Consider the following 24,439-nt stretch of genomic DNA (forward strand, 5'->3'; position numbering starts at 1 on the left):
CCATCCCTCTAGCCCCTAAGCATAGGGAGCTGCTCCTATGCTTGGTGTCAGCCTATAGATTGGACACTCACCTAACTCATCAAGTCCCTGTTTTTATAACTCAGAAAAAAAGCATACATCTTTTTGTCAGTCTACTATTATCACAATATGATAATTTGAAATTTTCTTGATATAAGAACATTAGATGTTATCAGAGGTATAGATCAGAGATTTGGGAATTCAGGTCAAACCTACCCACTGCAATCACTACAATGATTACAATAATCTGGATCTCATCTCGTGGATGTTTTTGTTTCCCAGTGCATTTATGCTTGGGAAACTATGCTTGCTTGATATTATTATCTATTAAGGATGTAATAGCATTATGCACAAAAAGCAATTAATGTGTATAACTTAAATAAGAACTACACAATAGTTATGCTCCAAGCCCACCCTGCCCCCAATGCCATCACCAAGCAGCTCTGGAAGCAAGCTGGCAGGCTTGTGGTAAAGGTCAATAAGGGGTGGTAAAGGTCAACAGTCAGGCCCAGAATTCCTATTCTAATTTCTGAATCCAATTTTATAAAACGGTAATAAAGCTAACTATGTAAAACTAAAAGAAAACCTAATAATTATAAATTTCTTGAAATCAGTACTTAACTAACTGGGTATTTTTAAACCCATGTTTGCATAGTTCTTAGGATTCATAATTCTTAAAATAATGTTGTAAAACTAGACTAAGGACTTCTGTATCAGAATAGTCTGGGATATTTTCATGATAGCTTTTTTCCATCCTCTGCTTGAAATCTTCCTGATTCTACATTTCTTATGTTGGTAATATATAGCATCACTTCCCAGACCAATTATCTCAACTTCTAGAGTGCAATGAGTTTATGATAGTTTTGCTGACTCATTAAGGGTTTTATTTGTAGGGCATCATCAAAAGAAAGGGACAATACACTCTTAAAGAGTTCTTTCCAATTCACATCTTGCATCTTTCCACAACATAATATATAAGTATATATATTTATTTATGTGGGTATACACATATAAATGTGTGTGTCGTCTTAATAAGTAATTAAATCAATTGCTGGTGAAGAACAAAGGAATTCTTTTTTAATTATTTATTTTATGTATATGAGTACACTATAGCTATCTTCAGACACACCAGAAGAGGGCCTCAGATCCCATTACAGATGGTTGACAGCCACCATGTGGTTGCTGGGAATGGAACTGGGGTTGATGGAAATAGAGGGCCCTCAAAAGCTAAAAAGATATCTCTTATAATACCCTGTCAAGTATTTACATGAAGGGCTTTAAGTCAACATATCTCATACATATATGGCCAGGCATATTTATTACAATAGAATTGCAATTGAAAGGTATGGAATCAGTGTAGATATCTGTATACATATGAATGCATAAAGAAAATTATATAATTATAATATATAATTATACAATATAATAATCTATAATAATGACAGAATATATAATATATGATTATACTATATACAATATAATATATTCAATATAATACATAATATGTAACATGTAATATATAATTGGTAGTACATATGATATACAATATGTAATATATAGTGATATAAAATGTATAATATATAATAATATAATATATAATTATAAAATATATAAATATAATATAAAATTATATAATTATACTATATAATTAATTTATATATGTATAAATGGAGCTTTATACAGCCATAAAGTGTAATACAATTATGGTTTTGGAAATGAAAGGGATGCAAGTGGAGACTGGCATATTAAATGATATAAGCTAGATTCAGAAAGACAAAGATCCCCCTTTATGGGAATAACAATCAAAATGTAAACGAGAAATACTCAAGTTAATAAAGGTGAAAAAAAAGAAATGTAAATAAGAAATACCCAATTTAATAAAGATGGAGGAAAAATAAAAATAAAATAAAAAAGAATATAGAATGTAGAATATAGAATATAGATGTAGAATATAGAATGTAGAATGTAGACTATAGAATAGAGAATGCAGAATGTAGAATATAGAATGTAAAAAAAAGGAAAAGAAATAAAAATTTTAATTACATGTACCAGATAAGCTTTTATCAGGTTTATATCAGGTAGATTTGTCTATAAGTTCAAGATTAATGAAACAACAATACATGTTAAATAATACGTTTTAGCAAAAACACAAAACTAAAACTACATTGATAGATGCACAAATGTTGAAATCAGAGGGTCTGTGTTTCCCCAGGAGAAAAGGTTCAGCATCTGTCATTGAAAGTCTTAGGATATATTATCATTAATAAAGAAAATTGATTATCAGTGTGATTAAATATTATCCACACACTTAAGAGATCTGCTAACTCGTTCAGCAAATATCTACACAATAAATACTTTAAGTTTTTGTGAAACAAACAAACAAAAAAAGACAAAGATCACATATTTTCTCTCACTTGTGTATTCTAGACTTTATATAGGATCATTAAATCTAGCATGTGTATATGCCATGGAGAAAGTGAAATATGAAAAAACAAAAGGGTGCTACAGAAGGGAAAGAGGGGAAGAACATGCAAGCACTAGCGGAAAATGTAATTACAGTATATAATGTATAAATGTATTTTTATGAAACCCATTACCATATTACAATAAATATGTATGCCAGAAAAAATTTCAGACATTTTCCTATTAAAAATATGAAATAGTCTTCCCCAAATCAAAATTTTCAGTGTGTTGGTTTTCTTTGCTTATTGTAGTTCTTATGGACCCAGTTGTCCACAAGAATCAAACACTATGGAGAAATAGCAGCTCAAAAAAAAGGGGGGGGCACCAAACAAGGTAGACCATTTTCTTTTACTACCAACAATGAGATGTACAAGATTATATCATCATGCAGCTATGAATAAGGCATCTCACGTGCATGCCCCACTCCCGCTTTAATACATTTTACCTACAAATGACACATAGTAATGACATTCCTAGGATGTAGGCAAAGAATAAGTGTATACAGTAAACAGTGCCTAATGTCAGGTTAAATGTCATACCTGTTTCCTTAGAGGTATTCAGATCTCATTTTTCATTTTTTTAAAAACATGTAATGAATTTAACTATTAACTTATAAGCAAAGAATCACTCTGTCTTATTGCAGAACTTCTGTTATAAACTTCACATATCATTCAGACAGTTTTCTTATAAGTATTGACATTTGGAAGATGCCATTGCACTGGGGATCTCTACCTTGTAATTCTAGATACTAGCATCAAAAGTAAAGACCTGAGTCAGGCTCTTCACCCCTGACTCTGTCAACATTCTGTGCAGGACATATCTTTTTGTGTGGCTATTGCCCTGTGTATTGGAGTATGTATAGCAACACCCCTGATATCTCTCCTTAACATAACAGCAGTAAAGACTCCCTTCTCAGTTGTGACAAAAACTATCTCCACATATTATCATCTGTGGACACAAATGTATCTGCTTATGAACCACTCATCTACCATTTCTTAAGGAAAAAAAAACCTTCTACCCATCTAGTAACATGGTCACTAGAAACATCAAAGCATTCATATAAATAGGCCACAGACTAAATGAGATATATTTATTTATTATCCTTGCCTTAACTAAAGAGTAGCAGGTTTTACTCTTCCAATAAAAAAATAGAAAACATATAAAACTATGCTTGGATAAATATAAATGCTGAAATGAAAATTTTAGGCAATAATACTTTTTTAAAATGTACTGATGCACTTAGCAATTAAACATTTTAGCCTAGTTAAAAAGTATCATTGACATTGATAAAATTTCATCAGCAAATTTGTTGAAATGTTAGTGAAAACTGGGTGGTGTGTTTCCTTTTTTATTGTTTTAGAAGTATAATTACTAACTTTCCACAACAAAAAATGGTATTGTCAGTGGACCCATTCGTGTAACCATGCTTAACACTTGGCATAAAGTGCTTGCAGAAACCCAGGGTTAGAATTTAATGAATGCACTGATTCCTTGTGATACTCTTTGGATTCAGATATACTGAATATTATAGATAGAACCTTCCATTTAGGAGTTTGTCATTTCAGACAGCAACCTATTCAACTTTTTGGGTACTTTTGCCTGTTTTTCAAGTTGTTTGCATGCAATACGAACTACTATTTCTATAAGTGATATTTCTTTCTAGTTCTGGGGTTGTGAATAGACAGCATCCACATTGGCTCATTCATGACCACTTGGTCCCCCAGTTGTTTGAGGAGATTATAATATGGTTAGGAGGTGAAGCTTTACAGACAGAAGCGAGTCACAAGGGCTGGACTTTGTGAATGTATAACCTCCCCCAACTCCAGATCATTCTCTGCTGTGTGTGATTGAAGTGGAATATCCCAGCTTCCTGTACTGGTCACTTGTTGCCATACATCTCATCACGGACTTGTTCTATGGACTCGTAGCCAAGAATAGGCTTTCTTCCCCAAAGTCACTTTTGGTCATGGTGTTTGATCAAAGTAACAGAAAATAACTAATAAAGAAGAATAAGGACTAAATCACCAACCAAAGAGTTCACATGGAGCAACCCATGGCTCCAGCAGCGTATGTAACGGAGGATGGCCTTGTTGCACGCCAATAGGAAGAGAAGCCCTTGGTCCTTCCAAAGCTTGATGCCCCAGGGGATATCAGGGTGGGATATCAGGGTGAGAAGGGGTGGGTGGGTAGGCGAGGGAATACCCTCTTGGAAGCAGGGGGAGGGGGATGATATAGGGGGGTGATGGACAGAACACCAGAAACATTTGAAATGTAAATAAAAAATCCAATAAAAAAGTATAAGAAATATAATTTGTGTGTATGTGTGTGTCTGTGTGTCTGTGTGTCTGTGTGTCTGTGTGTGTATATCATTTTGCAATGTAGTGTGTATGAACACTACTGTATGCATATGGAAGCTTAGGGATGACTTTGAGGAATTTGTTTTCTCTTTCTACTTGTATATAGTCAGAGATTGAATTCAGGCCAGCAGGCTTAATCCACTAGTGCCACTTATCTCAGGGACCTCTCTTCAAGTTTGGTTAGTAGTACATTGAACTGCATTTTTTTTAAAAAAAAATGTTACCTTGCATAATTTTATACTAAATAATTGTTTATGATTTATTCTTTGTATATTATATAACCAAGAAAGATTTGATAGTTGGCCTAATAAGAAGTTAAGTAGTAAATTAAATTCAGAGCGTTTAGTCTACAGTGCTTAAGGAGCGAGTCTCCTGAGTATATGGTGTTCATAATGCTAAACCTCTAACTCTCTTCAGCAAATTTTAAGGTCATCGTCTTTAGTAAACATGAGTACAAATAACTGAACTGCAATGTTGAGTATGAAGGTGTTGTAAGTAGGCTCCAAGGGAAAGGACTGAATACTGAAAAGCTTTCCTAGTAATAGAAGAACCATTCTATTCCTGCCCCATGGCCCCAGCTTCCAGGCAAAATGCTACCTACCAAAATGTAAAGACAATCTCTAGTCCTTTCTCCATTCTTGATCTGATTGTTCTTTTTCTTAAGATACAATCCTTGTAGACCCGAGAATTACTTACAATAATATTTACATGAGCTCATTGAGAAAGCATTACGTTGAGAAATACATAAAAGGGACAGATGTTTTCATACTTTGTTTTGACTTGGGCCAATTTAGGAGATAAAGTCATTATGGGTATGTTCTGAACTACAACATGGTCCTACATGCAGAGAGCATTTAAATGGCACTAATTCATTGTAATCACAGTATGATGGTACAGTTCCAGGGTCCTAATTCACTCTCCAGCCATAGCCAAACATCGCTAAGCCAACTTTGTTCCTAGATGCAAACCCATGATACTTGTCAAGTCAGTGAGTGATGGATAGTCACTTGTGCCTGCGTCCTCATGTCTGCATAGCCATGTGGCATGTGGCTGGTTCCTTTAATAGACATAGACTTATGAAAATTAAGATTAATACTCAGGCTTTTAGCATCTTTTGATTATGTGTACAGCTTATAATTTAAATTAGTTATCACATCAGATCAAGTTTTTTTTTCCTTCTTTCAATTAAAAAATGAATTAGTTCTGGAACAGCATTGGCCCATTCTTCATTAGAAAAATTGTCATCACATTTTGGAGGGATTGTTTTCTAGTCTATGGAGAAGGCGTTTACTTGGGATCTTTTGGCTACATAAAATAGAACCATCAAAGGTTGGTCAAGTAATTTTGTCAAAATTTTTAAAAGGCACTGGTTGGTTCTCTGCTGTTTGATGTTCAAATAATCATGTGAGGCAGTACGATATGCGAGTGCATTTTAACACACCTTTCACTTGTTCACAAGTAAGAGTTAACTTTGAAACATAAAGAAGGTTGAAGTCTCAAGTCAGGTAGTATGGCATGTATATTGTCATGGCAAAGTGTCACACAATGCATAATTGCAGTCAGCACCTTTGTACGAGTCTGGCAGCTCTGCTGAAAAAGTCAGCTGCTTCTTTAGGTAAGGTAGACCAGAACGCTTTCCGAAGATAATTTGGAATAATGACGTGTGTGATTTTTAACTTTTCCATGGAAAGAAAAAAAAATTGATAAGATGCCAAAGGATCCTAAAAAGCTGATGTAGCATTTCTACCTAATGCTGATAAGAAAATTGGCCCAATTTATTTGCAGATATTTTTGTAGGGCTTGGGATGGGGGTATGAAACATAGCAGTCACATGACCTCCCTCTGCCTTTGTGAACATGCTAGTTGATGTGGAAAGTATTTTCAAAATGCCTATTTTATTCTATATTTGCTTTGGAAAATATCCAGATGAATCATGCTAAAAATGTATTTATTAAATTGATAAACAATAGACATCTATAAAATAAATGGACTTGGAGTGCATTTCTTTTTAAATTGCTAAAATTTTTAAGAAGAAATACAACTACATCATTTCCTACCTTCCTTCCCCTCCCCGCCCCTCTCACATTCCCTCTGCCAAGCTATTTCTAATCCTCTGACTCCATTTCAAATTGAAAGTTTCCTTTTGTTTGATCATTGTTGTTCTTTTAGTGTGGCCTGCATATATAGGAATTCATTACCAGACACTTTGCACTGGATAACCATTAGAAGCTCATCTCTGGGAAAAGCTAATGTGTCCTGTCTCACCAGCCATTACCTGCCTATAGTTCTTTATCTTGGTCTTGGACCCAGTGAAATTCCCACCTCCTGGGTTAGCATGTCCATTGACATTGTCATTGTTCACATTCTGTTTAGGAAGCAGTATTGTTGAGGTATTATGGTTAGGCTGTCATATTGTTGAAGTATCATGGGGATGGCTTCTCTGTCATTTATAGGAGACACAATTTTGTGGCAGACTTCTCTTCACCAATATTCCCTGAGTGTTGCATGCAGTTTTTTTTTGTTTTGTTTTGTTTTGTTTTGTTTTTGTACATGTGCCCATTGTGGCTGAGCTCAGAACATTCCGTTTATCTGTGCATTATGATAAACACATGACAGCAATTTTCTGAACTAAAGGACATTTAGAGTACTTCTCTATGATATAGTAAGCCTGATTATTTCTGTTCTGTGCTATATATATATGAAAGAAGTACAAAGGACATGTGCTTGGAGGTTGAAAATAAGCATACAGGTTCATGTCCAGCCTATCGAAAAGAAGAGAATGAAAAGATCAATGTCTACATTCTATGGTTCTGTTAGCGCTACAGATGACAGACATTACACTACTATTTATTTCTAAATGACCCTAAATAAAATAAAATATTTTGATGCTACTCAGAGCAAAGACGAGACTCCAAAGAAATGTAAACAGCAGTGTGGAAGGAAAGAGTGACCACGGACAGATGTTGCTGGATTAGACTGCCATATTGTTGAAATGTCATGGGGATAGCTTACCTGTCTATGAAGGAAATGCCATGTTCCTTGTAGAGTAGCCATACATGACCAAATTCTAGTAATCCCTAAAAGCATGTGTGTGGCCGAAAAAAAAAAAAAAAAAAACTTCCTGGAAAATGGAAGTAACACCTAGCCTTTGAAATGAGGTTTGTTTGTGGAAAGAAGCAATATAAGACCTGTGCATCTTGGCATCCAATATGTCAAAGTTTCACTCTTAAAAGAAAAAGGTACTTTTACCTGCACTTAGTAAGGTCTTTGCACTGTAGATAAGGTATGTTAAAGACTGTGTCTCAGGGTTGGGGATTTAGCTCAGTGGTAGAGCACTTGCCTAGCAAGCGCAAGGCCCTGGGTTCGGTCCCCAGCTCCGGAAAAAAAGAAAGACTATGTCTCTTCTTGTTATGAGAGATGTGGTTTGGTTTTCAGAGCCAAGTGTGGACAGCCCTGAATTCCTCATGCTTCTTCCTTATGCACGGGTGTGGGCAGTCTGTTTCCACACTGGAGGAAACTTGTATTTGATTTGACTTAGGAAATAAAGGAGAATGTGTTGTCTTAATTGTTCTCTTGTCAGGGTCCTATACAATTTTGCCCTTGTTTTATGCCCCAGAGTGTCAAGCAGCTGGCTATGCATCTGTTAACAGGGTTTGGGTCCTTCTTCCTGTAGGGCAGGCATACATCTTGCCATAGGGATGTATGGAGAAAGTGTTTTCTTTCATAGTCCAACCTTGAAAATATAAAATTCAAGAAAATCAATGCATACTCTATGACTCGCATCTCTCTCTCTCTCTCTCTCTCTCTCTCTCTCTCTCTCTCTCACACACACACACACACACACACACTTTGTCTTTTATACTACCATTTAGCATTTATCTTCTTTAGCATAGGAGTAGCAACCTGTTTTCTGTATCGCCTCTGAAAGATGGCTTTATTTAATATGATCGGAAGTGTTGGTATCAAACTAACTCATTGTCAAGAAGCCTGTTCCTCTCAGCAGATGGAATAGAACACAAACCAGATAATGTTTGCTTTGATTTTCTTGATACGGCATCTGTCTGCTTACCCCTGAACACACACATACACACAGCTCTCATCCCAGGACATAAGCATCTCAAGTGCGTAAGGGTCACAACACTGAAATCTAGTCTAATTCTTCTAAATACATATCATAAGTTGCAGGCCATACCCATGGATGAATAAACTCAGTCTGAGATGCAGCGAGTCTGCTACAGTATCAATTGTACAATTCTCAAAAACACTTAAGCAGGTGGAGTTTTGTGTGATGATCTTTTCGTAAACATGAAGAAGATAATCCGGTGGGAAGTCAATAATCATTTAACTGTACTGGGTTGTGTAATTCACATTCCAGTTGTTTATTGCTGAATCAAATCTAGTAAGATGACATTTACACATTGGGTGGTGAATGGCTCTTAAAGGAAATGGTGAGAATACTTAGCACTCTCAGAAATTTCATGACAATGATTTACTATGCCTGTAATTTGTCTTGATTGGTCTTGTTGAGTCCTGTCATGCGGAGAATGGCATCAACTGGAAACGGTGAGGCACTAACGGGATTATTCTGCTCTGTTAGGTGTGTGGTAGAAGACAAGAACTCGAAAGTGGCCTGGTTGAACCGCTCTGGCATCATCTTCGCTGGACACGACAAGTGGTCTCTGGACCCTCGGGTTGAGCTGGAGAAACGCCATGCTCTGGAATACAGCCTCCGAATCCAGAAGGTGGATGTCTATGATGAAGGATCCTACACATGCTCAGTTCAGACACAGCATGAGCCCAAGACCTCTCAAGTTTACTTGATTGTACAAGGTAAGGGAAAAGTGGTCTAAGAGAGTGAGCCATGGGAAATGGCTGGGATGAGTGAAACATGGGCAGAGATCTTTCTGGAAAAATCATATTATCATATATATTTTTCTTCTAGAAGATGGTTTTGCAAAGAAAGAACTAGAAAGATCCACGTGCCAATTTGCTGGTGATGTGGTGATGTGTTTCTGACTGTTGTTCTATCTTTGATGAAGAAAACATAAAACAAAGCCACAGTTGTCTTAACATAAATGTAGACAATATTTAAATTCTTGGGTAGTTCTTTTGTTTAGATGCTTTGCTGAGTTTAAGAAAGTGTTCTTTCATTTTTTCCATGTAACTTTGCCCTGAAGATCAGTATTAATTATTTGTTTATATGCTAGGAAAAGACTTTTAGAAAAATAAAAATCCCTAGGAGCCTTGACCCCTTCTCACCTGGTTGCCTTTCTTTGGGGTTTGTATCTTTATTTAATAACTTATTGTAAGCCAGTCTAAAGTTTGGGCTCTGTGAAGTCATAGGGGAGGTTTTGTTTCTAGATTGGGGTTTCCTGGGGCAGGACTGAGTCATGGTTTACAGGATTAAAATTTTTAAATAGCACACACATAAGCGCATACACTGTGACTTTTCTTGGGCTTCCTTTTCCTTGAAAACAAAACTGATTACGTACACGATTTTATTGCAGGCAAAGTCAAACCTCCAACAGATTCCATCCATCTTTTGAGAAAGATCTAAGCATTGATAAATATTAGGGCTGTGTTCCTGTATTTTTTTGATTTACAATTTTATGCAAATTTAATGCAAAGTAAACATGGCCTTAGGGTTCCTGTCAGTATTCCAAATGCAGTCAATGGTGTGGCAAAGTTGGGCTGTCGCTACTATTAATGTGTTGGGGAACAGGTTATTACAGCATTTAAAGTATTGCTTTCCCAGATCTTCTCATTAATAAACAAAAACAGAGATAAAACATACCAAAGCCTACAAGATACAAGGTTGCTTTGGACATGTGACTTCATTGTGGTCCATTTACAAATGGCTAACAGCTTCATATTATTCCTTGGATAAGGCATTTCTATGATGTATAGAATTCCAAATATGGCCACGTTTCCTTGCAGATTAGTGGCAAGTGCTTGAGCCAAAGAACAAGACATACTAGGATTGGGATCTCAGGAAAACAATGTAATGGTTGACTGTATCTACCAATGTGTGCCTATATCAAATGGTTACTTTTCTCACTCTTATAAAGTACAAACAAGCACTCACAGACAGACAGACACACACATGACAGATACACACACACAACACACACACACACCACACACACACACACACACACACACACACACACACACACACATGACATACCTGTCTCAAAATATAGAATTTCTACTTGAAGCAGTTACATAAACTAATCTATACATACTAAAGGATCTTCAGAATAGGTGATACCTAACGACCAGTCATTGCTTTATCTACATATTTCTGTATAATAGATCATTCTTCAAAATAATCACTTGATTGTGAAATTATTACACAATTTTAGCGCCTCTCAACCTTCATTATCATTGAAAGGTACCTATGGACCAAAAGATGAATTGTGTATAGTCCTCAGCAAAATCTGGTTGAATATCTGAGCATTAAAAAGCTTGGTTTCAAAATAAGGAAACAGGGCATCGTCCGATACCAGTTACATGCTCAAGGTTGTCACAGAGGCTGTGAAGTAGTTGAGTTACAATCAGATTTGGAAACATTTCCATTAGGTTAAAATATCAGGGAAGAGAGGAGGAAGAGAGTGGGGGAGGGGACACACTCAGAGCAGCAGGGGAAGGGGAGATGGGATAGGGAGGGGAAACCAGGAAAGGGAATAACATTTAAAATGTAAATAAAGAAAATATTCAGTAAAAGAAAAAATATTTTTGCCATTACTGTAAAAACAACTGCTTCAGAGATTTATATTCAGGCCTAAGTCCTTACCACCGAACCCTCAAAGTCGCTTCCTTTGCCCATCTTTGTCCATGCTTGCTTAAATTAAAATCACAATGAGACACTTTTAGAACCAGAACTAAATGCAAATTAAATTAACTTTGTTTTAATATTTAAAAAACAAAAAAAAATGCCTGTTAATAGGCAAGTAGTGTCTATTGACTCTCTGGTGAAATTTGAATATTACTAGTAAGTAGCCATGGATAACTTTATTATGAACAAAAGCTTAAATTGCATGTCATCAGCAAACCTGTCCAAGGCTTCCTCTTATCTTAGAACAGGGTTTGAAGAACATTTATGTTTGCTACAAATATTATCATATTTCCATCTTAACCATGTTGCCGTGAATGAGGAGAGAAAAAGAAATCCTGGACTTAAACAGAAGGGGAAGAGAGACTGTCTGTTCATTGAGTCTGGATCATAGAGAGAGGGATGCTTGGGTCTTCTAACATGATAGCGTTGATCTCGTTCTTCCCAAGGATTTTATCACTTCACACATTCTCTTAGCTTTACTATAGCGGAACATTGCAGAGTGTTGCACCGAATCAGAGATTTTGCTTCTAGGAGTTGGAGTGAAAGCTCTGGGTTTGAATCCCAGCACTGCAAAAACAAACCAATATTCTGCTTCTAGCTGTGGTGACATTCATTCGTCTTTGCGGTCTCTGGCTTCAAAAATCTAAAGAGTGTGAATATTTCACAATCTGCACTGATCACCCTTCAGAATCTCTGCCAACCCATCTTAGGTACTCAGTCAAAAGACTTTTTTTCTTGACCAAAAGTGAGGTCATCTGAGCTCAAAGGTGCTGTGAGATAACACTGGAAACAGTCATTAAAAGGTGTGTTCCACAGTCACCCATTCCGAGAACTAAATCTCAGGTTTCCGCATCCTACTTGATTTAACTTCAGAATAAGCCACTTCATTTCATTAAGGCTCAGTTTTGACATATGCAAAATAGAGGTGAAATTTAGAGGTTTAAGTTCTACGTTTGGTCCTGAGGATTAAATCATGTTTTCCTATCCCACTTGATATCTAGTGATCATCTAGTCTCCACACTAGAGAATGGACGTGACGATGCCTGGGTATTCTAACGTGATAGTGTTGATCTCTTTCTTCCCAAGGGTCTTATTGCGTCACACATTCCCTTAATTGTAAAACAGCAAAATACTATGTCAGACATTTTGCTTCTAGGAGCTGGAGTGAAGGTGATGGTGATGATGGTGATGATGGTGGTGATGGTGGTGATGGTGATGATGGTGATGATGGTGATGATGGTGATGATGGTGATGATGGTGATGATGGTGATGATGGTGATGATGGTGACGAAGAAAGTGCAGAGGATCGTGTCTCGGCTTCTCCACTATTCCTTTATAGGAATTCCTTATGGCTCACTCCTCTGCTTCCCAGAATGTCGTAGCTGCTTTGACCCCCTGCTTGTCATTTTGGAACAAATGTCTCCCTATGGAAAAAACACCCACTTTTACATTCTTTCCTACAGTTTCAGAGATGGTTAGGTAAAAACAAAAACCAAATGCAGTTTGTTTAATATCACTAAGATGATTTATTAGATTGGTTTAAAAAAACTCCCCAGCATTCCTGGTTTGGCAGATATGAGTAATGTTTAGAGCGATGATTTTATATGTTTTGAAGTGATGCTCAGGCTTCCAATACAGGCCAGAAAAATGGAGAGCCAGTGTCCTAAAATGATATGAATCTGTAGAAGTAAGAAATGGTGCTGCATGGTTAAACCGACTTCAGATGATTGTGTCTGCAAATATTCCAAAGAGTTATCTCGAATGTGAGATGCATAAATCAATGCTGAGTTTCTTAAATGCCATGGCCTTGAAGGCCACCTCCATAGAACACCCTAGAGATGTAGTTGGTCTCCCTACCTGTCTGTTTTCAGGTTTCAAAGCAACGATTGCAATATACTGTTCTACTCTTCAAAATTTTCCCCTTGTATGTGTGCTAGTGTTTATAATGTCTTTTTCCCCTTATACATTACTTTCCTGGAAGCCACTTATTTGTTTGTTTAACTTTTTCACATTCCAAATATGCTAGTGGCTTTTCGATATCTTCTACATTGCTGATTATCTCTCACAGAAATTTTGTTTATTAGTTTATAAAGATCATTTCATATAAAACACCCTGTGATGAAAAAAGTATGTTACGTGATTCAATAAACTCTCTTGTCTATGTGGCAGCTACATATAGCTTCCTTACATGACACACAGGATAAAGTCAGTCCTCAGCATAGACCGCAAAGGTCACGTGTGGTTATTTGCTATTATAGATTCTCCCTGAGAAAACTAAGGTTACCCGAATCTCAACATGCATTTTACTTAGTAAATGCAGGGACCCCTATAAACCCTAATATTTGGTGTCTATGCCTGCTATTTTATCGAGTCCAGGATCAAAGAGTAAGAACACATCAATTTTAATATGAACAAAGTAAGGAAGTAAATATTAATGAAACTCTTTCTGCTACTAATGTACACAGTTTTTTTTCTTTTTCTGAAGGTTACATATATATACATATATATATACATATATATATATACATATATATATACATATATATATATACATATATATATATATGGTCTTATTAATGTACTACCAGTTGAAGCCCATGTGCTAAGGCAACATAATTCATTTCTATTTATGGTCATTGCACAATTTGCAGTAAACCCAACCCTTCAGTTTATTGCATTAATCAAAGTGCTGGTGCCTGAGAGCCATATCTAGGAGCATGAAATCAGACTCCTGGGTGAGGGTGAACACCTTCAGGTTATTATCATTGCCAGTCACTCACATGCACACAAATGAAGGACTAGTATTCTGTGGATCTAAGAACGGGAGGGGTTCCTTCTCTTCTACCAGTTCCTCTTCCTCCGCGACATATCAAATTATGTCTAAGAGTATGCAGAATAAGTATTAGAGGGTTGTAATTGTAAAAATAACAATAAACCTTAATACATTGATGATTTGTTTTAACTATGATAACAATAGCCTCAAAGTGGATATTTGATTAGAAATTTCACGTATATTTAGATATAAACAATAATATTTTAAAGGCAACATTATTTGAAATACCCATTCATCATAAATTATAACCACCACATTTGGTTTGCCACTGATAAACCTAAAATGCACGATTCGTAGATTTATATCAATGTTAGAGTATCTATTTCCATGTTCAGTCTTCTACGCTTTTTATGCTAGTCTACTTTAGTTAACATTTAAAAAGAACTTGATCTGAAAACACTAAAATAGAATATTCATAGTAAAACAGTTTGGAGTTTGAAGTGTTTTTCAAATCGATTAATAAATTTCACAATAATATAAATTAGAGTCTGAAAGTTTTCTTACCACTATGACTCAAATCACACCCAAGTGGGAATGTATACATTGTTGGCAGGAAATTTATTGCATAATCACCTCAATTAAAGTCATATGATTGTGAAAAATGTTGAAAATGAAATAGATTGCAAGAGGAAAATGTTTGATTTCCTACTCCTGCTGATAAAAAGGCACATTACCTTTATCTCATTAATTCTAGAGTACTCATATAGACTTATCAAAGAAACCTTAAATTTATTGCTTTTTTAAATGAACAGTAGTCTGAGACTCATTTCTAGGACTTGAATTTTAAGAAGTCTCTCTTACAGTTAGGTTTTTTAAGCATCCCTACTGCTAATCAAATGCATTACAGAACTTTGAGAAAGCACTGCTTTTTTCTCATTGTCTTTCTTCTGTCATCTTTTATACTTTTCTCTCCCTGTCTCCCATTCTTCTTCCCTTCCTTAGTAAACATTATGCTGCATTGATAATCTTTTCAATATATGATCATGGCTTACTCAACTTCAAATAAATTGCACTCTTGCATGGTAACTGAATTTAGCCTGTAGCTCTTCTGGTTTGGGGAGAATTTTAATAAAGCAAGACTGAAATCTTTAGTGGTTTGATTGGCTTGCATGGTGGGTTTTATTATGTGTTGGGATCTTTAATCAATAGATGTGATCATCATTTGCATCCTGTATGTTAAGGTTGACCAATTTTCCTATTCTTTAGTTTAATTTTTTGTCATTCTTGTCTTGTTTTTCAAGAAAGGGTTTCACTGGGTAGTAGTCCTGGCTGTCCTGGAACACACTCTAAACCAGGCTGGTCTGGAATTCAGAAATCTCCCTGCATTTGGGATTAAAGTCATACACCACCACTACCTAGGACAACAGGATCATAATTGTCTGTTAGCAGGTTGCAGTCCAAGTCAACAACCAGACAGACAACGTAAAGGAGAAAGTAAAACTAAAGGAGAAAGAAAGAAATTAGGACTAATATTTCATGTCATTTTAATGCAGTCCTTGTAGCAAGGACTTTAAGTTTTATCCAGGTCAATCCCATTTGCTTATATTTTTTTTAATTTTATATATTGCTTATATTTATGAAGTATCTTCCAGGCTTCTGTATTTATCTTCAGCTCCCCTATTCCTCGTTATGTTAAATAAGCATTTTACACTTACACACTAATCCAAACTATATTTTCCCTTACTGAAAATAAGAGAAAATAAGTCCATGGTAGGGACAGAAGAACAGGCTCTTCAGGGAATCTTAGCATTCACCCGAAGAAAGAAGTCTCCTTGAAAACCGGAAATACAATCTGTCCTCTTCAAAGCATAGAAGACAGCATTTCGAATCCAGATAGTCACATCTAAAGACTAATAATGTTAACGTGCATATGATCTCAATAAAAAGGTAATTTCATTGATCCAGGCTGCATCCAAAGGATTGTATTTCTCCTTTAATGATCTTTTAAATGATAGAGTGGGTCTCTAACCTTGATCTCCTAGGTTTACTTAAATGACAAACAAATTGAGTACACAAAAGTCAGTAAGGTTCTTTTCTCTCATTTTAGTACAAAAAAAATCTATGGAATATAGTCAGAGAGCAAGGGAGACTAGGTTATGGCCCATGCAAGGAGGGTCCCAAGAGGGGCAGCATCTCTGAAGGGCTCAGCATCCCTGTAAGAAACTATCCCAGTGGCAAGTCCAGTGTGTTTAGTCAGAAACTCAGGAGAAGTCAGTAAATTGACAAAGAAGTATAATGAAGCCCAATAATGCGAACAGAGAGACGTAACATGGAGAGCAGTGCAGTGAAAAGAGTGAAACCAGAATAGTTCGTGTTTATTCGTGAGTTTAAGGTAGATATAAGAAGATAGAGACGGAGATGGAGGGAAGGCCATGGAGCATTAACATCACACTGCAGTGACCATTACCTACTACGCAGCATACAGATGTTTCTATGACAGTATCATTTCTGCCGTAAAGAACATGGGTTACTTGGAGAAAAAGAGCGTCAGGATGGGGCAGAGAAGGAGAAGATGAGCCTGGAATGTCCTTTCAACAAAAAAAGTAAGAAAGTACGAAACGAATAGTGATGTCTGCAAGAACGTGTGAAAGGCAGCTTGGCTGGCTTCTATAGGCCGTGGCTAAGAAGATGTGCCTATCAAAAGAAATTATTTCAGATATTACAATACAGAAGTTAGTCAATACGTAAAAATTGTAAGTTACACTCTTAGATGTAGATGTAATGTTGGAATGCGGTAAATATTATTTGGAAATCCTAACAGAAATAATTGACTCAGGCAAAAATGTATCAAGGAGTCTAAAACAGGAAAAAAATGTTAAAAAAAATTTAAAATGTACAATGTCAACATAGGTACCTATAAAACGTTACCTGCAAAGGGATAAAATAATAAAATTCAAAACCCATGATACCATATTAACCAAGTGATCAAAGTTAACACTACCAGAAATGAAATGTAAGTTGGTGTCATGAGCAACTTACAGAAGATAAGAGGCAATGGGCAGACAACAGCTTCACGTTGCGATGATGCTTACAAAGTGCAAGTCTCAACAAAAATTATTAAGCGCAGTGAAGCGCATTCTATAGGAAGAATTGAAAGATAGTAGACATGTGCCCCATATGGAAAATGTGATAGACATTCTGTGAAAAAAGACAAAATCCGGTCGGAGTTGAGGCATATGGGAGCTCATTGCTTTCTATGCCTTGCAGTTAAGGTAGTGATTTTAAAACTGATGCATAAAATAAAACCTCAAAATAAATATAATAATAACCACTATAAATAAGTATACAATTACAATTTATCTCATTAACCATCAGAAGAGAAAGTGAGACAGCACGAATAAGTAACAAAAGGCATGTGATGTCATCGACTTACTAGCTTTGTTTGTTCTCAAAAATTTAGAGAGTTAGGTGTAGACTTTCAATCTGCAAAAAACCCCAGAGAAATGACCAAAATGAATGCCATTCAAACTTCACAAAGAAAGAAATGCGAGTATAACTTAAATACCTGTTTTCTAAGCCAGTCACACTAGGAAGGAGTTAAGAACATGGGCATGGGCAGAAATGGCAAGAGAGTGGAGAAAGTGACACATTTATATCTCCCTGTTGAGAGTGTAAATTAGTGGAAACTTTCCTAGGGTAACGCAGACACATCTATCAACGTTTTAAAATACATTTCTGTCACTTGACCCAGTAATTCTACTTCTCAGAACGTGTGAAGAGAAAACCATCTGAAATGCAAATCAGGATTTTTGTACACAGTGGTCATTATTGATACGGTCATCAAAATTATTAAAGGAAATTATGGAAAGTTCTCCTAATATTCAGAATGACAAATTAAGGAATGTCATTGGGGTTATTATTTTATGAGAAATATTATTAAGATGGATATTATGAAGTCTATCATCTGGACCTCCTCTTTGTGTTTGGAAATGACCCTGTTGGTCATTATTGTGGGAATACACAGAAATTCTCACACGATGTAAAATCTGAAATAAAAATGCACTCCTCACAACGTGGGCAGGTTTGAGATCTAATGTCTAAGATTTCAGAATTAATTGATGTGATCGATAGAAGAAACTTCCCCACACAGAGAATGAACATAAGCAAATGGTGGCCCTAGTGTTGAGTTTCTGTGGGGATGGCCTCATCACAGAGGCTCTGCTGCAGCCTGGACCCAGGGCCAGATTGGTGTGGTGAGAGCTATGGCATCTCCATTTCAAATGCAGCATAGCCCATTACCTTCCGTGTTGCGTGGTCATAATTCTACCATGTGGCCTTCTCAGTTATGCAAGCTGAGAGGAATTCCTGCCTGCACAAACATCATAGGGCCAGTGAAATTTTATTTTTCTTCCAAATAAAAGCTCTGTGTCATACAGCTCGATACTCATTAGTAATCACAAATTTGGAAACATGTTAATAAATGATTAAAATATCTTTCTATATTTAGAAAGTTTCTTTCTGAACTCAATTTTGCAAACTTAGGTCAGAAAATACTCGTGTCTTATACACTCATATTATCTATAATAGGAAAGCAAAGAGAATAAGTACTCCTGGGTGATGTTTGTATAATGGCTTTTGGAATTCTATCATTAAGTAAATGTTCATATTATCCAGATTCTAATAAGTTTGTGTTATAACTCAAAAACAGATCAACGAAGCTCTTAAAACAAGGAATGCATGATTTTTAAAGGAGAACCATTTAGAAAAAAAATTTCAAGGTTGGGGATTTACCCAGGGGAAACAGTCATTTCCAAGTAAGGTGAAGGCCCTGGGTTCAGTCCCCAACACCAAAAAAAAAAAAAAAAAAAAAAACTTGTCAAAGGTAAATTTTTGGGGGTTACTTTTCTCATTCACCCCCATTTTGTCTTCTTTCTTCAGTTGTCTGCCCTTCTCCCATGGAAGCATTTATAGTCTTCTGAGTTTTTTCCTCTGAGGAAATAAATGTAAAACTGCTCTCAAATTATGAAGCAGTGATTAAGATCCAAAATTATTCAGCATACTTCACGTCAAGGAAGAGATAGTAAGATACCTCAGCACATGCACATATACATGCTGTCTGGAAAGCCTTGGGGAAGGAATGAAGACAGGCGTTCTATGTCGTTAGGACTGTGTCCATCTGAGGTCAAGGAAAATTGCAAGATAAGAAATCATTGTATAAATTTTCTAATTCTACGAAATACAAAAATTTAAATCAGAGCTTTAGGGATGCTCTGTTAATCATGTGCTGGCTTTATCTGCCTGTCCGCAGCCCACGGTCAGTGCCACACTTCCTGACACCTAGGGTCAAGTTTATCTGTTCTTCTGATTTTCTTCTTTAGCTATTTTCTGGGAGCTATTTTCACAATACTCGTTTCTTTTCTAATCCAAAGACTATTAAATGTTGACAGAAAATGGGACCTAATACCGCGTCACTGAATATTCCAGTCAAGGCAGCCTTGGTTAAAACCTCTGGCTTTCTTTCCTTTCATGCCTTGAGGAGATCCAGTGGCCCAACACAACACATCCTGCTCTTTCCAACATTATTTATATTCTGTTTTTCATATTCCATATTTTCAATCTCTCACCATCTCCCTGTTTTAATGAGCCTGCCTTCTAGATTGCTCTCTGACCACTCTGTGCACAGTTAACAAATCTCCCTTTCCTTGAAACACCTTTCCCCCTTGTTTCCTGAGATCATTGCCTAATTCTAATACGGTTTTCCTCTCCTCCTCTGTCAGCTCCTCTTCTTTAGGTACATGGTCCTCAGCATCTATATTTCCTTTTAAGATTTTGCTCATTGATGACAGTAGCTGTAACACCTATGGCATCGGATTGTCACTTTCTAGTGCCAGGCAGCCTTGTCCCTGTTTTACTGTCTGCTAACCTGCACTACCGTATCAGCACGCTCCATCCATAGGCTACTTTATTATTTATCGGGCTCAAATCAAAAGTCACTGTTTCTTTTAAGCATCTCTTTTCTTTATATCTCATATTCTTATTTCTAATAATTCTATGGCACACCCCAAAAAACACGGTTACTTCTTAGTTTTCCATGTCATCTCTCTGTCTTGTAAACAGTGAACGTATTTTCGTGACCTACGTTTCCTCGCGGTCTCTAGTTTATGTCTCTGTAGCTCCTTCCCAGGGTTAAAGAAATGTATCCTTTGCTTGTGCTTATTTTTCTCTTACTCTCTTTTTAAAGCAAAGTGTCATGCCCACACAACTTCTATATAGCTAAGGGTAGCCTTGAACTCCTGACTCTCCTTCCTCTACCCTTCTGGATGCTGGGATTATAAGCAGGATTTTTTTTTCTTTTTTTTTTTTCGGAGCTGGGGACCCGAACCCAGGGCCTTGTGCTTGCTAGGCAAGTGCTCTACCACTGAGCTAAATCCCCAACCCCTATAAGCAGGATTTGAAGCATCAGCACATGCTCAGTTTATGTAGTTATGCACGCTAGGCAAGCATCCTACCAAGTAAAGCACACTCCTGACCTACTTATGCCTTCTTTGTATTCCGAAGTATCCTGAACCCAGTTTCTAGGTATTTATAATATCCAGCTCTGGTTATCAGGATTCTTTCTCTTCAACCTTTCGAATGCTCACACAGTGATAGAGTAACGCAACTCTCCAGTTATTCCCCACCCAACCCCCAAGGTATTATTTCAACTTTCCTTCCTATATATATGCATACACCAGATCCCAAATAAAGAAATGCTCCCCCAGAGAGTGTGAAACTCGAGCTAGCCAGCCGTGGGGTGTGAAAAAGTAGAGCCTGGCAGAACTCGAACGTGTGGAAAGGACCTGGCAATGATCAGGCACATGGGTACAGGACAGATGAGAAGAAGAGGGGATGCCAAGCGAAGCAGATCTTAGCAGCATGCTAAGGGTTTGTTTCCATTTTTTTTTTTTTGAGACTGTGTAGGGATTCAAACTGTGATAAAAAATTGACTGAAGACTTTACATGGGGAATAACATGGGTTCTTACTGGACTTTAATGTGAATAGTTTTGATTATAATTAACATGCATTAATGGTACACACTAAATGAGTTCAGTATATTTCAAAACAAGCATGAAGCGTGCGGTGATACAACTCACCTCCTTTTGGCCAATCTCCGTTCCTTCACACCTCCCTAACCTCCCGCAATCATCTCCATTCAGGCTAACTTATTTTAGCTTCCACAAATGAGACACCATGTGGAGGATAAAGAAACTCTTCTACATACGCTGTTGGTGGGGATGTAAATTAGAGCAGCCATTATGAGGAACAGTATGGAGGTCCTTCAAATTACTAAAAATAGAACTGCCATATGATACAGCGATTTCCCTTCTGGGTATCTATGCAGAAGAAATGAGGTCAGCATGACAAAGAGATGACTGCAGGTCCATGGCTATTGGGACACTATTGACAACAGCTGGAATGTGTTGATCTATTGATGAGTAGATAAAGGCATAGGGCCTTCATGAGAAATGAAATATTACATATAGAAGAATGAGAGGATTCACTTGAAGCAAACTAGTACCAGAGGATATGATCATAGGTGGACTAGGACAGACAAGGAAAATAGGACTCATTGGCATTTTAGACATGCTTTGTGTAAAGTAGCATTACATCCAAGGGTCTCTTAAGCTTATTGTCTAAAACCAAGTCATTTGGTACACTAAAGGGACATTTACCTCGTTTAAAAGTTGTTGCTGGCTATTGTGGGAAAGATTGTCAATTTTCTTCAAGGATGCAGACTCCAAGATGCTCCACATGCCAGTAGGCCAGTGGGTCTCGACCTACTGTGGTTGCATAGCAAGTATTTATATTATGATTCACAGCAGTAGCCAATTGCAATCATGAGGTAGCAAAGGAATTATTTTAGGGTTGGAGGTCACCACAGTATAAGGGACCGTATGAAAGGGTTGCAGCCTTAGGAACATTGAGAAACACTCCGGTAGATTGTCCTACACCCATGCACATAAACGAACACTAAGCAAACATAGTGGCTTTTAAAGATGAGCACATACAGAGAGGAGGAAGAAGTGATGGAAGGGGTGGGGGAAGGGAATGAATGAAAGGAAGGAGAAATATGCTCAAAATATATTGTATGGATGTGTGAAAATTCTCAAACAATATAAAATATGTTTTTAATTTTTTTAACTTCCTTGAATAAAATGTTTCACGCATCAGCATGAGTGTGGTTCCCTAATACCCCTGACATGTAAAAGCGTCACACAGCTATTAGCACCTCAACCCTGGGGTGGGAGGGCCAGAGACACACAGATTCTGAGGGCTTGCTCACCAACCAGTAATGTCGAAGCTGTGAGTTCCAGGTTCAGTGACAGACTCTATTTCAAAAAATAAGATGGAGAATGGTGAACGAAAATGCCAGGCTGGGCTGTGGATGAGTACGCCTTTAATCCCAGCACTGGGGAAGCAGAGGCAGGAAGATCTCTGTGAGCTCAAAGCCAGGTAGTTCTACAGAGAAAGTTCTAGGACAGCCAGGGCTACACAGAGACACCCTGCTTCAAACAAACAGACAAATGAAGAGGAGACTAACTGACCTCTCCCCACACATGAACACACAGACAAATATCCTGCACACACACACATATACAAACACACAGGCACACAAGCTTGCATGCCCACACCAAAGCACACATGGGAAATCACGGTCAATAAGTAAAACGAAGAATCAGAAAATATTTGGTAATGCATGAAAACCAATACCCTGTGAGATATTATCTACGCTCGCAAACCCGGTAGCACCCCGGCTATGCCTTAGAGATAGTTGACGCAAAGCCTAGTCTTTATGCATCGTGATTCTTCTAAGCGTCTGCCATTGCATGCATGGGAACACATGTCTGCAATTATCCACACACATTCACCCTGTTTTGAAACAGTAGTTTTATCAACTCATTTCAAGACTGTAATGAGCACCATCAAACTAATAATCACTGAGTACTTTGAAATTTCTAAAGACAATTCGAGTGGTCTCTGCTAGAGTTTCCTATATTAAATCTGAAAGAAAACTTATTATTTTCTACCACATAACCAGTGAGAAGAGATATAGCGGGCAGACCTAGGAGTGAGCAGAAAAAAAAGAAAAGAAAAGAAATGAACACTGCAGATTGTTCCAAGAGGAGGAAAGGATGCGGAGGGGGAAGGGAAGGTAGAAAGAACTTCACTGAGTGCTGATTGGTGGCTGAGCTGATAATGATTTATGGCTCATTTTAAATTACTCTTTTGGATGGAATGGTTTATGGAGGGGGGAAATGGGACTGTTCTTTAATATCCCGAAGCATCTGAAAACCTATGCAACTTCCATTGATTTGCTCTCTGCTGGATAGCACTGCTATTTAAAATCAGTGACATATTTACTCCTCTCAGAATGCCTTGATGCCTGTAAACCATTCCTTTGTTGACCGTTGAGAAACAAAATTCCTATTCATTCTCCTGATAAACTAGAGTTGGAGTAGACATCGGGGTACCCTATCTTTCTCCTCTTCCCCAACCTATTTCTGTTTCGTACTCGTGCATGATAACTTAAGGATCAATGGTCTTCAAAAGTCTTTAAAAAAAATAAATTAGCAAACTACTGCCTTGTGCACATCGCTTGTCGCCCATATCTCAGCAGGATCGTTCCCAACAGTTCTTTAGTGAAGGAAGACAGAACGTTAGCTTGATGCTCTTGTTTTATCTGGAAGTGGTGCGATTTCTTTCAAATAATGGAAAGATACAGAATTTTAGAATCCAGATATGATCAATAACTCCCTAGAGTGATCAGATATCCAGATCAAATTTTATAGTACTTTATTTCATTGCCTTAGAAAAAAAGTTCTTCCCCTGAGCGAAAAGGAAGACTACGCTCCTGTTCAAGAATGCTACCCTGCCAAATGGCCCATGATTGATGGGGCAGCAATAACTTGGGGGTATTTGCCAATTCACCAGTGCCAAGTCCTCGGAGT

General features: G+C 37.1%; 1 protein-coding gene across 5 annotated transcripts in view; it reads left to right on the plus strand.

Moving 5' to 3' along the window:
• The window catches only part of Lsamp (limbic system associated membrane protein), a 2,154,604-nt gene that overhangs the window by 1,841,783 nt on the left and 288,382 nt on the right, over positions 1 to 24,439 (plus strand). For all 5 annotated transcript variants that reach the window (XM_032899157.1, XM_032899156.1, XM_032899158.1 and 2 more), the window contains one exon: positions 9,436 to 9,668. In XM_032899157.1, coding sequence (XP_032755048.1) covers positions 9,436 to 9,668 — 233 coding nt within the window. The remainder of the gene's footprint in view (positions 1 to 9,435; positions 9,669 to 24,439) is intronic.

This window comes from Rattus rattus, chromosome 4 (genome assembly GCF_011064425.1).
Source record: "Rattus rattus isolate New Zealand chromosome 4, Rrattus_CSIRO_v1, whole genome shotgun sequence".
NCBI classification, from domain to species: domain Eukaryota; kingdom Metazoa; phylum Chordata; class Mammalia; order Rodentia; family Muridae; genus Rattus; species Rattus rattus.